Source organism: Crocuta crocuta, unplaced genomic scaffold (assembly GCF_008692635.1).
Source record: "Crocuta crocuta isolate KB4526 unplaced genomic scaffold, BGI_CrCroc_1.0 scaffold45, whole genome shotgun sequence".
Taxonomy (NCBI): domain Eukaryota; kingdom Metazoa; phylum Chordata; class Mammalia; order Carnivora; family Hyaenidae; genus Crocuta; species Crocuta crocuta.
Window position 1 is genome coordinate 818,762 of NW_027530544.1, and position 15,622 is coordinate 834,383.

A 15,622-nucleotide genomic window follows, 5' to 3' on the forward strand; every position below is an offset into this window, starting at 1 on the left:
TGAAGTACTATAAAAATATAGTCTAAGACTAGGGGTGCCTCAGTGGCTCAGCCAGTAACGCGGTCGACTTTGGCTCAGGTCATGATCTTGGGGTCCTTGAGTTCAAGCCCCATGTCGGGCTCTGTGCTGACAGCTCAGAGCCTGGAGCCTGCTTTGGATTCTGTGTATCCCTCTCTCTCTGCCCCTGTCTCAAAAATAAATAAATGTTAAAAAAATTTTTTTCTAAAGTTTAAGACTCTAAATCATGCCTTCCCCTCCTGCTACCCCTCAGCCTCTCTAAATGGAAATTCTAAGCTACCTCAGTTGCGGTCATCATAACAAGATGGCATTTAGGCTTAGCTGAATTCATTTTGTCTCTCTTTTCTTTTAGAAAGCATCACAGACAGTCTTTACATGATGTGGCTTCTAAAGACTCAAGGACCACCCACCTTACCAGTCTGCAATGGCAAAGGCAGAAATGGATATTCAAACACCACAGCTTCCATTCTGTTATTAATCACTCTGTAGACATGTGCCCCCACTACAGGGAGTGAACTGCACCAAGGGGGAAAAGCTCCAGGGGCCCCCGAACCACAAGCACTCTTATTTCTCCCCCTGGAGAGAAAGCAGAACTATGGCATTTTATAGCTGCTGCTTGATCCTCTTGGCAATTACCTGGTGCACTTCTGCCTATGGGCCTGACCAACGAGCCCAGAAGAAAGGGGACATTATCCTCGGGGGGCTCTTTCCTATTCATTTTGGAGTAGCAGCCAAAGATCAAGATCTAAAGTCAAGGCCAGAGTCTGTGGAATGTATCAGGTAAGGAAAGGAGCCAAGTCAGAGAGTCTCTTCTCTTCTGGTGGCTGGAGAAAAGCTGTATCAAACCCAAAGGAATTTTTTTCAAACTTGGTTTTCTTTTTTCAAAAAATGGTGACCAGTAGTCATGCTGAAATTATTCCATGAACCCTTTTTAAAAGAAATTTTTCAAAAAGTAAAATGTCATAAATACTGAATAGAAAAATCCATGGCCTGTTGGGAGTATGTGCCCAGTTACTCGATAACTGAGTTGTCATTGTTCATATCTGGTGGCAGTGTTGCTTAATGGAAGACTAAGTACCTAGAAGGAAATTTATTATAGGTCTTGCAAGCATGAGTAGTAAAATCTCCCATTTACCTTAAGTGCCCCAATGGTCAGTAGTATTTGGGTGTTAGCTGCCTTATTTTCATTTTGGAGGGGTGGGGGGGTTAAAGTTGAAAGAAACCTCAGTGACTGGTATGACCAGGCACTTCAAAATGCAGGCATCTTCAAAATGCAGTCTACAGTATTTTGGAAGTCCTTCTTATAGAAGGCTGAAATCCTCTTGCTTAACACAGAATATACCTAACACTGATGGGAGAAACCATGGAATCTAAGTCTCTCACTGAACTCTCTCTTCAGCCATTTGAAGACAGCTAACTTGTCCCATTGAATCACTTCTTTTCCAGGCCTGAAACTCAATTTTATGAACAATTACTTCACAACATGATTTCCAGACTCCTCACCGTTCTCACTACCCTCAATCTCATGCTCCCGAATGTATCATGACTAGTAGAATACGGCACCTAGAATTAGGCACAATTCCTTCAAACAAAAATCTGACTTCTGCAGAGTAGAAAGGACTGTATATCACCTCCCTTCACATGGATATCAGAGACCATGACTGCTGATATCCCCAAGTCTTTACCCAACTTCTAAGAGAAAATAACACTTTCTCTCTAAGACTTGCAACATTCAGAAGGGATCCAGCACTTTCTCCTGGTCTTCCTGATTGCTGGAAAATGAAAATGAAAACTAGAATTGCTCCAACAAAATGGATTTCTGTTCATGTTCTATTGAGAGCTTTAAAATTAGATAACATTTTCACATTTTTCTCATAAATACAGAAAAACTACAGAATTTCAACAATGCTGATTATATTCTTCACATAACCCATTTGGACAAATATCCTCTTTGTCGTACCCTGCTGGACAGATGTATGTATGTATGCCATGTATATACCTAAGATCAAGCAAAAAGCCCTGAAATATTAAATTTTTTAAATTATATTAAAGACAGATAGTAAAATCAGTTTGGCAATATAAATGTTTTACATAAAGAAAAATTCTATAATCTCTCTTAACTTTTAACTGAAGATTTAAAATGAATAAAATATGATAGAAACATAAAGAAAATGACTAAGAGAAAATGTCACATTAAAAGTTAGGAAACTTGGGGAAAAAATAAGTTAGGAGCCTTGGGGCGCCTGGGTGACTCACTCAGTTTGTTAAGTGTCTGACTTTGGCTCAGGTCCTGATCTCACAGTTCATGAATTCGAGCCCCACATTGGGCTCTCTGCTGTAAGCACAAAGCCCACTTTGGATCCTCTGTCTCCCTCTCTCTCTGCCTCTCTTTGCCCCTCTCTGCATGCATTCTCTCTCTCTCAAAAATAAATAAACATTTAAAAAAATAAACAATAAAAATAAAAGTTAAGAACCTAAACACACAACGCAGTACAGCAAGTATTTCTTAACTTCTGTCACTGAGTTCAAGTAGTATAACCTACCATATAAGAGAGAACCTGTGGGGCTGTTATATTTCCTCCTTTGGACATTGATATACTGATTTAGCACACTTATCTGTAGCCTTCACTCTGACACAAATCTTGAGAGAGTGAAAACTATGTAACTGACCCTACCTCTCTTTGTTTAATTTACTTGATTTTTATTTAGAATAAAGTTCTTTGAAAAGCAATGCATACTCATTTTTTAAAACAGAATATATAAATAAACCAAAAGCCTGTGATTTTAAAAGCCATTGCTCCACCACCCAAAAATAATCACTGTTTGTAAACAGCCTTCCTACATATATTTGTTTGTTTACAAAGATGAGCTCTATCATCTCCCTTTCCCCTTTGACCTCCAGTAATGTCATAATCTAAATTTGTGACTCTGCAAATCTGAGGTTATTTTTAGGCTCCTACATATTAAAATCCTAATCTTATTTATATTTTCCCTAGTCCTTTTTAAAAAAATACCTGTATTATTTTAATACTTCAGATCAGCAACTTCAAACTCTTTGCTGAATGAAGCGATACAAATTATTCACTCTATTACTAATAACAATCTTTGCTATCATTGCTCACTCTGTGTAAGGCACCAAGCTGAGAATTTTACATAATTATCTCATGTTCATAGCTATCATATGAGGCAGGCATTGTTCCCATTTTACAGAGAGGACTCTGAGTCTCAAAGAACACATCATGAAAACAAAAGAGTAACAGAGCCATGATTCAAACCCAGCTTTGCCCAGTACCTACTCTCAGGTGGTTGGCCAGAAAGCCTCCTATTTTCTTCCATTTCTTCTTCCAGGTATAACTTCCGTGGATTTCGCTGGTTACAAGCAATGATATTTGCCATCGAGGAAATAAACAGCAGCCCAGTCCTCCTTCCCAACATGACACTGGGATACAGGATATTTGACACTTGCAACACAGTTTCTAAAGCCTTGGAGGCCACTCTGAGTTTTGTGGCACAAAATAAAATTGATTCTCTGAACCTCGATGAGTTCTGCAACTGCTCGGAGCACATCCCCTCTACTATCGCTGTGGTGGGAGCAACTGGCTCGGGCATCTCCACGGCGGTAGCAAACCTGCTGGGCCTCTTCTACATTCCCCAGGTACACAGGCCTTCTTAGATGGGACAATGTAAGCAGGGGTCAGGTCTCAAGTGACTGCCATGCCCAGTGTCCATACAGCTTGCTATTTTCCTTTCTCTGGCTTTACATTGGCACCAAAGACCTTCTAATTAGTCGGGGCACTGTATCATGACCATTTGGGATTTCTAAGACCCCAGCATCAACAATACCAACTAAGCCTTCACAACTCTTCCAAAATGCTTTTAAACATACCTTGTATAAAACTTTGTCTTTTTTTGTCAGTTATTTATTTTCCATTCCATTCCTTTAGTAAATGACCATTCTTCTGCCTTTACTAAAAGGAATGAGGCCATCTGATGTAAAACCCACCTTCCAAACTCCAAATCTGTCCTTAATCCTATTCCTTTAAAACTGTACCTCTCTACCTTCTGGTTGAAAGTTTAGCTCAGGGGAAAGCCAGAGTATATTTTCTCACAGAACAAGAACTTAAGCATTGTCCTGCACATTCTAGAAAGGGAAAATATTCTATTTCATTGAACAAGTATGTATAGAGAATATATGAAGAAATAGTTAGTGTCCACCCTGCAGGAACTCACCATAAATGAGGAGATGTCTGTGTTTGCAAACGCTAACAATTCACTGAAACAAGTGCTTTAATAAACATTTGTCCAAAGTTATATATTTTTCCCCTATGGAGCAACCTTTTTTCATGTTAATATTTATAGATCTATGACATCATTTTATAATAGTGAAAAGTTGGAAACAACCTAAATGTCCGTGGATGAGAGAATCAACTCAATTGTAATACATCCTTTATATGTATTATATCTATAATTTTTAAATTATAGATCACGCTTTAAATTAATTTTTTTCAATGTCTAATATTTAAAATTTGTAAAAGTACCTTTAATAAATTCACATTTTTATGTTGGGAGGTCCCCATTTCTTTGGTGATAGACATTATCCTTTTATATTCATGTGGCAACTGAAAAAGACTTACCATTTCCCGAATCCTTACTTCAGGGAATTAAAGGTGTTTCCCATGGGGAAGCCCTGGCTTTGTAAGTTTTGTGCAAAATGATCTAATAATGCCCCCGTCGGTAAATGTGTTGGGTAAGATGCAAATATGCATCTTATAAATTTGGCATATTGTACAGTATTTTTTTTAAATACACAGTTAAAGTAAGTTGTTGTGGCCAAAAAGCACAAGATATAATTGCCACGAAGTAAATGAAGAATGCAGAGGTAAAGGTTTTAATTCATTGTGGTTTGGATGAAAGACAAGGTTAAGCTAAATTTGAATTATTAAAGTGTCATGAGGACTATACTTCTCAGTCAAAGCAATGTAAGCATATCTATACCAGTAGTTCTCTGCCATGAATACATGTTATAACCACATGGGGAGCTTTATAAATGCTGGTACCAGGTTCTTACACCCTGGAGATCCTGGTTTAAGTGATATGAGATGTAGCCTGTGCATCAGGAGTTTTGAAATCTCCCAAGGTGACCCTAATGTGCAGCAGAACTGGGAGCCGCTGCTCTGCGGGGGGCGGGGGGAGGCCTAGGGTATTTCTTATGCTGTTCATGCCACCAAGTGGATGGAGCAAGCAGACCAGCTGGAATAGCTCTGGACAGAAGTTTTCTGACTCAGTCATGGAATTCTCCCCTCTTACAATAAAAAAAAGTTTTGTGTATTTTTAAGGTTTTTTGTTTTTTTTTTTTGGTGGGGAGAACAGGTAATGAAGTAGTATTTACCCCTACTTTCCTAGTTTCTTTTTTAAAACGAGGCAAATATTATACATGCATTCTTTAAGAGAAACATACTCATAGTAGTAGATATATTTGTAATTTTAACACTTTTAAAACCCTTTCAACCCATTTTTCAAAAGAAGAAGTAAAGAGTAATGGATGAATTTACAAAACGCCTGAGTAGGTTTTTCATTTGCAAAAATCTGATTCAGAAGCCTGTTGTTTGGATCTGCAAGATGTTATTGTGAACAATAATATCTCAATAAATTATTTAATCTAACTACCTATACCTCATGAGCTCTCATCACAGAGCAAGAAGGGGCTTATTCTGATAAAAGAAAAAAACTATTAATTTCATATTATAACTTCCCATGGGGCGCCTGGGTGGCTTAGTCGGTTAAGCGTCCGACTTTCGCTTAGGTCATGATCTCGCGGTTCGNAAATCATGCTCTTTAGCAAAGTTGGTGGCGGTGTTTCATGCACCAATGTCTTTCCTGTTTTTGATGTAGGAACTATTTGGAAAATTCATTTAAAAATACTGAACATAGAAAACTAATTGTTTCAATGGGTTAGAAATATTAAAAAGACATTCCCCCAATTTTTTAACTTAGTTTCCTTTAAAATCTCTCTAGAAAACTAGAGAAAAGAGATATTAAACACTCCTTCTTGAACAAGAGGGGAGGAGAGACGGGAGGAGAGAAACTATGCAGAATAGGAAAGAGGAACCCCTTGGGGCTCCTCTGAAGAGCGTTAGGTTTATCACCCATAGGGAATTGCATTCCTTCCAGAAGTGAGTCATTGATACAGTGTTCATCATAGTAAAGAGGAAGCTAAAATGTTTAGATCAGAACCTGGACATAACAGGAAGAAGATGTGTACATGGATATATGATAAACAATGAGGCATCACAAAGGAAGTTAGGAGCAACTATGGAACAGTGTATACAGACTCTCCTTGAAAGGATAAGTAGATTCTACTATTGTTGGGTTGACTTCATGTTCAGACCCATTTCTGAAAGTAGGATTATGAAGGGTCACCCACTGGGAATTAGAATGCCCACCCAAAGACTGACAGATGCTTGAGTGCTCAGACTGGAGAGGAACAGATTCTGGTTGTCTTCACCTTTTCATCCCATCCGCAATAAACTGTATGTTTGATAAATTAATGAATGCTAAAAAAGCCAACCCCACACAGCCTTGAGGTTCATCTGGCGCCTCACTCACTCATTCATCCTATGTTCTTTCCAGGTCAGCTATGCCTCCTCCAGCAGACTCCTCAGCAACAAAAATCAGTTCAAGTCCTTCCTCCGTACCATCCCCAATGATGAACACCAGGCCACTGCCATGGCAGACATTATTGAGTATTTCCGCTGGAACTGGGTGGGTACAATTGCAGCTGATGATGACTATGGCCGGCCAGGGATTGAGAAGTTTCGAGAGGAAGCTGAGGAGAGGGACATCTGCATCGACTTCAGTGAACTCATCTCCCAGTATTCTGATGAGGAAGAGATCCAGCAAGTGGTAGAGGTGATCCAGAATTCCACAGCCAAAGTCATTGTTGTTTTCTCCAGTGGCCCAGACCTTGAACCCCTCATCAAGGAGATTGTTCGGCGTAATATCACAGGGAGGATCTGGCTGGCCAGCGAGGCCTGGGCCAGCTCTTCCTTGATTGCCATGCCCGAGTACTTCCATGTGGTTGGAGGCACCATTGGATTCGCTCTGAAGGCTGGACAGATCCCAGGTTTCCGGGAATTCCTGCAGAAAGTCCATCCCAGAAAGTCTGTCCACAACGGTTTTGCCAAGGAGTTTTGGGAAGAAACCTTTAACTGCCACCTCCAAGAAGGTGCTAAAGGACCTTTATCTATGGACACTTTCCTGAGAGGTCATGAAGAAGGTGGTGGCCGGATAAGCAATAGCTCCACTGCCTTCCGACCTCTCTGTACAGGGGATGAGAACATCAGCAGTGTGGAAACCCCTTACATGGATTATACACATTTACGGATATCCTACAATGTCTACTTAGCGGTCTATTCCATTGCTCATGCCCTGCAAGATATATATACATGCTTACCTGGAAGAGGGCTCTTCACCAATGGTTCCTGTGCAGATATCAAGAAGGTTGAGGCTTGGCAGGTACATCCTTCACTTAGATAACAGGTCACTACGTATCAGAGTTGGGCTGATGCAGGCAAGACAGATAAAGTGGTCTCCTCAAAAAGGCAGTATCTAAATGATGTTGCTATATGTACCTTTGGATTCAAATTGCCGTTTCAAACATTCTGAGTAACTAACTTCTGCAAAGTTGATAGTAATTTAATTTGATTATCTGTTTAAAGCCTTGACTCAACTGTTCTTTAGTCCAGGGTTTCAGAATACTTAGAGTATGGCCCCAAAAGCTTTTAAATATCCTGGAACAGATTTAATACTATGTATTAAATGGAGTACATGGAGTATTTTTACAATGCTTAAATTACAGATATTGTCTCCTTATAACAAGTATTAGTTTAGTACCTATTATATTCCATATGCTAGTGTTACTGCATTTAGCCACTCTTTTACCAAAATATTATTCATAATATAATGTGCTGGACCACCCAACACGCCAACTAAGCTTAGGACACAAGCGAATCAAGAGCACAGGAATAAAAAACTCTCTTTAAAAAGATTTGATATTGGATATTTCAAAAATAAACACTGAAGTAGTTATCATAGAAAATAATTAGAACTTAGGTGGAATTCCTACACTCATTTTATACTTAAGTCTTGTTTTGTATTTTTGAATTACACATAGAAGAGACATCATAATTTTTTTCATTTCATATAGTTTCTGAAGATAAAAGTCTGGCCTGACTTAGATCTTACATAATTGTTCATATCTTGAAAGTTACCTTGATTTTTCAACCAAACCTTGTTTTATACTCCTTTTATTTTTTCCTCAGTTCCAGACTGACCTATCAGAGAGTGGATGATTATTAGTGGGAGGGGAGAGGAGACATTCCTGAACATGAATTGAATGAATGACCCAGTCTCCAGCTTCAGCTCTCCTGTAAACTAGCTGCATCATCCCTGGCAAGCCACTGTTCTACGTCAGTCTTTTCATCTGTAAAATGGCCCTAATATTTAGCCTACTTTCTGCCCAAGTTTCTTTTAAAGATGAAATGTGATGATATATGTGAAAGCAATTTATAAATTTTCAAGCTCTAAACAGATGGTGATTATTATAGTAGCATTTCAATATGCTTCTAATTAAGCAGTCAGGTTAAAAATGATAACTACAACAGCTGTGTAGGTAGAACCCAACTACCACAGACCCTTGGGAAAAGGTATAAAGAAACAAAGAATGTACAACCTATGTCAGTCATTTTAGAGACTATCATAGGTTAAGGAGTGATGTTGAGGCTGGCAGAGTGAGCCAGGATCTGCAAGTGCTTTTCAGCCCTTCTCGTGTGGGAAAAACTGCACTCAGACATCATTGTTGGCTAAAATTTCTCATCTGTATGAGGTACTTAAAGTTGCCTTCCTTGCACTGCATCACCCTCCTTCCTGCACCCTAGCAAAGAGGTGCTTTAATGACAGTCAAAGACCAAAAAGACTTCAAAGCCATTATGGTAAGGAGTGGAGTTTTAAGATGGAGGAATAAAGGGACAATGTTTTAGTAAATACTGTTGTCTTTCTTCCCTTCTCTTCCATGTCCCCATGGAAAGGAAGACTCCAGCTCTTGAAAGGCCTATAAGACCAAGGTGGGATTGAAGGGAAAAGAGGCTTCCAGTGGGTAGCCTTCTTCAATGGCTCCTCTCCAAACAAGGAAGTAAGATCTAGATGGTCAAGACCAAAGCTTGGGCATATATGAAAAAAAAGCTCTAAGAATGAGGCTACAGTCAAGACTGGGACTTTTAGTTTCATACAGTAGAAAACCCAAACCAAATTGGCTTAAAAAGAAGAAACTCATATTATTAGTAGCTCATAATACTGAAAATCTCAGAAGTACTCCAGATACAAGTAAATGCTTTCATCTCTGTCTCTGTTCCTTATTCCTCGGGGTTAGATAGCTTCAGGCTCATAAAATCTTTACTGCTAGGCTCTTATTTCCCAGGATCTCCTGTAAAAGTCCCAGAAACCACACTGACTGACCAGTCCAAGATCACATATCCATCACTGAAGCTAGGAGTGGAGTCCTTTCAAACTATATACACTGAGAGTAAAGTGTGGTGGACCCCCAAAGGGAAATCAGGATGTTACCAAAAGGAGGGAAAAAGAGAAGCAAAACAGGCAAAACAAAAAAATATCCACCACACAGACACCTCAGTTGACCCTACTTACAAGTTAAGATGTGCCTTCTTGGCTCATACATGGTCTGGCACAATTCATCCAGGAGAGGAGACAGAAAAATATGTCACAGCTCTAGGGAGGAATAACATATGGTCATTGGCCAAAATGTCCTCTGTGCTTTCTGTAAAAGTCTCCTTTAAGCCTCAGGAACCCAGGCAGTTGGGTGGGAAATCTGGAATTTAAGATGTTGGCCATGTCTTTTGTATCAGGAGATAGACCAGCAATTATTCACTCTCATTTTTTTCCATTTTTAAAATGTTTATTCATATTTTGAGAGACAGAGAGAGAAAGAGAGACAGAGAGAGACAGAGAGACAGAGACAGAGAGACAGAGAGAGACGGAGACACAGAATCTGAAGCAGGCTCCAGGCTCCAAGCTGTCAGCACAGAGCCTGACCCAGGGCTCAAACCCACAAACCATGAGATCATGACCTGAGCTGAAGTCAGACACTTAACAGCCACCCAGGTACCCCTATTCACTCTCATTATTAAGACATATATGGAAACCTATCACCCCTGCAATCTATACAATCTAATCTAAGTATCTCACCCTAGATTTCCACTACCTTCTCTTGATTCTCTTGTAAGACAACCTGACTGGCACCTCCCCACAAAGCACTTATGAATTTCTGGCACAGCATTTTTGTTTAGATTATATCCCACACCTAAAGGGCCATCCATTTTTGTCTCCTGTAACACTGTCCACCACAAAATTTTAACTTTTTTTCAAAACTCACTTTCTCCTAGAAGTCTTCTCAAGTCATACTCCCACATACACACTTTACAACCACTCTTTCTTCCTCATTTTTGCCATTTATATACTCAGCTTAAGCTTCCACAACTCTTCATTTGACTGAAATAGATTTTTATTAATTAGGCTTCTGGTTAAATTAGGTCAATCACAAGTTCTTTCTTTTGTTGATCTTTTTTCCTACTAAAATTTATCAATCAATTCATATGCCTTAAAAGTAACACTAATAGATCACTTATAAACACACAGCACACAATTCCCTCCTGACCTCCAAGGAGACCCCAAGTCCTTCTCCACTGCTCCTCAGCTCTCTCTTCACTCTGACTCCTCCACTGGACTGTTGAGCACTGTGTCCAGAATGCCTGACACTTGAGTATGTGTAGAATAAATGAAATAAAGATTAGTAATCTAGTTGATTTGGCCTGACAACACTACCTAGAGCCCTTTGCAGAGAACTTTTCAATCCAACAATCCACCATTATATCAATCACTCTGGTGTAGGTATTCTAGGTTTTGATTGGATAAGCCTGCGTCATACGCCCAACAGTCAAATTTGTATGGAAAATCACGTAAGTAAATATGGAACCACCTTCTTCCTTCTCTCAGGATGACTGTGCACAAGGCTTGCTTCCTACTTTTCCCCACCTTACACCAACTACTCAGTAGTCAAAAAATAAGTATGCATGATAACAACACCATGGTGATAACAGAAGTCAAATGGAATTGATCTTTCCAGAAACTGCTAGTACTGTTGGGATTTAGAGACGGGGTGGGGGGTAAATTGGGGTGAACACCAGAAGAAATGGAGGGGAGATAAGGATCAGTCTGGATCTTCCTAAAACTCTTAGTGTGGGAAGTGGGCAAGAAACAGTAAGACTCCTAATCTGTGTAAACCATCCCTCATTCACCTCTGTGTGAACAGAGTGCTTTGTACACCCCATCCCTTGTTCCCTCTGTGCTAAGTGATGCCATGTGTAAGACCTAGAAATCCTAAACAATAGTGTAGAGTTTTTAATTTCTAGCCTTTGGTTTATCTCAATTAACCATTAGAGTATGTGCCAAGAGGCGATTCCCATTTATGCTTATAATGAGCAACAGTTTGACTTTAAAATTCTTTAGAGGGAATACCCTAAAAGGCCACAAGATGGAAATATTACCACATAAAAGATAATATGTGACCATCTCTGTATGTGCACGTTGTAAAGTAAGAGTCTCTCTCTTCGTGTGTCTTTCTTTAGTGTTTACTTTTCTTTAAGAACCTGTCAGTTTCTCTGTCTGTATATTATCTTCTATGTTTCAGTCTTTCCTTTAGCTCTTTTGCTATCTCTTCCCTTTATTTATTCTTATTTTCCTCATATTTCTCTCCAAATAAAATAATTTAGAAGCATATTATGCTGGATTATTAATCTCAAATAAATTTTATATTTTCTTTTTTAGTGGAACTATTAGTCCCTCTTTTAAATCTGCAAAAGAAGAGTGTTGTCTCTGGGGGAAGTATCTAAATTATTTTATAATGTATGTTGCTTTTTTGTGGATCAATGATTATCAATTTAAAGATTCTCTGTCATTGCTTTTAAGGGTGTAATGGTTTCCATCTCCACCTTCACTGATATACAAGGTATTATATAGAAAATTAAGTGCTCAAGTGCAAAACTGAAAGTCAACATGCCAAAAGAAACATTAAAGATATCTGAAGAGATGGTTTAGGGATATGACTTAGAAAACAAACGATTATTAACAGACAAGGTAGAAATTTTGACTAGAAAACTCAATACTCATGATTTGATTTATACATCTGCTGTAAGGATGAAACGCTACAGTACTTTAAAGGTTAGAATTTGAAGTAAGGAAGAAAACAAAATATATCAGCTGGGATGGGCTTTGAAGGATGAACAGATTTTTTGGAAGGTGTCTGTTCCTTGGAGAAAATGTCAAATGCCAAGGTAACATAGGTAAATCCCAAAAACATCATACTGAGTGAAAAAAATCCAGACTAAAAAAAAGAGTAAATACTGTATTACATTTATATGATACCCTTTCTCTAATGACAGAAAGAAAAGAGACCCACAGTTCCCTAGGGCTACAAGTGGGGGTGAAGATTAACTTGGAAGGGACATCTGGAAACTTTTTGGGGTGATAGTAGTGGTGGTTACACAGGTATATGCATTTGCCAAAACTCAGAACTATGCTCATAAAATAGACATATGTTATCCTATGTGAACTATACTGCAATAAAGTTGATTAAAAATATAAAACAATGAAAAGTCCCTGGAGTGGGAAAGTACAGGCTATGCATGGAGATCTGGATGTTGTTTAGTATGGACCACTTTTCCAATTAAGGCTGCCTGTGTTGCCACAAGCATTATACATATCTCCATGACCCCACTTTAAAAATAAGCCCATCTTCTCAACCTAAATTTCACACTAGTTAACCTTTATAACTTGCAATAGACAATGTAGTAGACTACCCAATTGGACTCCTACACCTGAATAGATAATATATAATGTAATGGTTGACAGTTTGGACTCTAGAGCCCAATTAACTAGATCTAAATCCCAATTGCTACCTAACAACTGTATGACCTGGGCAGTCACTTAATGTGCCTGTGCCTCACTTTCCTCACCTGAAAAATGGAGACATATAAGTTCATTATAAGGATGACATTAGTTAATATGTATAAAGTGCTTAGGATACTGACTATACATAAGTGTTCAGCAAACACTAGTCTTGAGTATTATTCTTTTGTAGGTAAGGAAAATAAGATGCAGAGAAGCCAAAATAATTTGCCCAAAATCATGTACCTAGCCCCAGTAAGAAAGCCCACATATGCCCCCAGGCAGTAACCAAGTTTACTGTTAAAAGAACTATGTGCTAAATTGTCCCTTTAGGCACATGCTTCCTAACTCCTAAGAAGCTGCTCAGTCAGTGGTTTCACAGTAAAGACACTGGTCCATAACTTTAAACTGGGGGATCACCAGAGGAAAACAACTGATTCATGAAACCGACTGATAATATGAAACTCTGATTCATATATAGACACAAAGACAAAGTACAATGTGCAGATAAGTAAGAGTGGGCACAACTAACCAAATTAGAGTATATCAAACATCTCTGCCCATATTGAATATAATTGTATGTCTTGTCACTAAAAAAGTGCCTGTTTGGCCTATATTAGGTGCTTAATAAATACTTTTTAAATGAACAAATAACAAGAATGAGACGATGGTAAATAACAGAGTTAAATAGACAAATGTTAAGGGGATAACAAAACAGGAGAGACATAGGCACAGATAAAAGCGAAGAGGTCTGAAAAAAGTCAGTAGAAAATGCCCACACAAAAAAAAAGCCCACAATAATTCTGACTTCATACTTTGTGCTGAACCTTACCTCTTTGTTAAAGAGGTAAATGACAGAGGAAAAATACCACTTCAATGAAGATTTTAAGAGTATAAACAGGATTATTGAGATATGAAGATACAGAAACCATTAAATTTTATTCTTATTTTTTAAATATAATTTATTGTCAAGTTAGCTAACATACTCTCGGTTTCGGAGGTAGATTCCTATGATTCATCACTTACACAGAACACACAGTGCTTATCCCAACAAGTGCCCTCCTCAATGCCCATCACCCATTTCCCCCTCTCCCCGCTCCCTCCCCCAGCAACCCTCAGTTTGTTCTCTGTATTTAAGAGTCTCTTATGGTTTGCCTCCATCTCTGTTTGAAACTACTTTTTCCCCTTCCTTTCCCCTGTGGTCTTCTGTTAAGTTTCTCAAATTCCACATATGAGTGAAAACATATGATATCTGTCTTTTCCTGCCTGACTAATTATACTTAGCATAACACCCTCCAATTCCATCCACATTATTGCAAATGGCAAATTTCATTCTTTTTCATTGCCAAGTAGTATTCCATTGTATATATAAACCACATCTTCTTTATCCATTCATCAGGTGATGGACATTTGGGCTCTTGCCATAATTGGGCTATTGTTGATAGCACTGCTATAAACATTGGGGTACATGTGCCCCTATGAATCAGCATTTCTGTAACCTTAGATAAATTCCTAGTAATGCTATTGCTGGGTCATAGAGTATTTCTATTTTTTTTAAAGATTTTTTAAAAAATGTTTATTTACTTTTGAGAAACAGAGTGTGAGAAGGGGAGGTGCAGAGAGAGAAGGAGACACAGAATTGGAAGCAAGCTCCAAGCTCTGAGCTGTCAGCACAGAGCCCAGTGCAGGGCTCGAACTCAAAAACTGTAAGATCATGACTTGAGCTGAGGTCAGCCACTTAACCAACTGAACCACCCAGGTGCCCCTAGAGAGTTTTTATCAAGAATGGAGATTGGATGTTACCAACTACTTTTTCTGTATTTATCAAGATGATCATACGTTAAGTAGTTGAGTGTTCAACCAACCTTGCATTCCTATGATAAACTCTACTTGATCACAGCATATTTTCATTTTTGTAGACAGCTAAATTTTGGTTAAGAAATTTTGCTTCTATGTTCATGAAAGATTGGTCAATAGTTTTATTTTCTAGTAATATCTTTGTCTGGTTTTGGTATCTGAGTAATACTGCCTTCGAAGAATAAATTAGGAAGTATTGCCTCCTTTTCAACGCTCTGAAAGAGTTTGTGTGGAATTGGTATTACTTTCTTCCTTAAATATATGGCAGAATTTATCAGTGAATTGGGTCAATTTTCTTTGTGGGAAATTATGAACTGCAAATTCAATTCCTCTAATACTTATAGATCTATTCCTTTGAAGGCAGTTTTGAAGACAGCTTTGATTGTGTCTTTCAAAGACCATGTCTAAGTTGTTGAATTTATTGGCATAGATTTGTTTCTAATTTTGCTTATTAAATTATTTATAATATTCTCAGATTATCCTGATAATGTCTGCAAGATCCCTAGTGATGTCACTTCTCTTATTCTTTTTTTTTTTAATAGTTTATTGTCAAATTAGTTTCCACATAACACTCAGTGCTCATCCCCACAAGTGTCCTCCTCCATGCCCATCCCCCCCTCCCCCCACATCCATCAGTCCTCAGTTTTTGTCAGCATTCAAGAGTCTCTCATGGTTTGCTTCTCTCCCTTTCCCCCACCATTTCCGCCCTTCTTCTCCCCCTTGTTCCTCC

General features: G+C 38.6%; 1 protein-coding gene across 1 annotated transcript in view; it reads left to right on the forward strand.

The window, feature by feature from the left end:
- Positions 1-613: 613 nt before the first annotated feature.
- Positions 614-15,622, forward strand: part of CASR (calcium sensing receptor) — a 32,775-nt gene continuing 17,766 nt past the window's right edge. The window contains exons 1-3 of the mRNA XM_077767731.1: positions 614-798; positions 3,367-3,673; positions 6,649-7,533. Coding sequence (XP_077623857.1) covers positions 614-798; positions 3,367-3,673; positions 6,649-7,533 — 1,377 coding nt within the window. The remainder of the gene's footprint in view (positions 799-3,366; positions 3,674-6,648; positions 7,534-15,622) is intronic.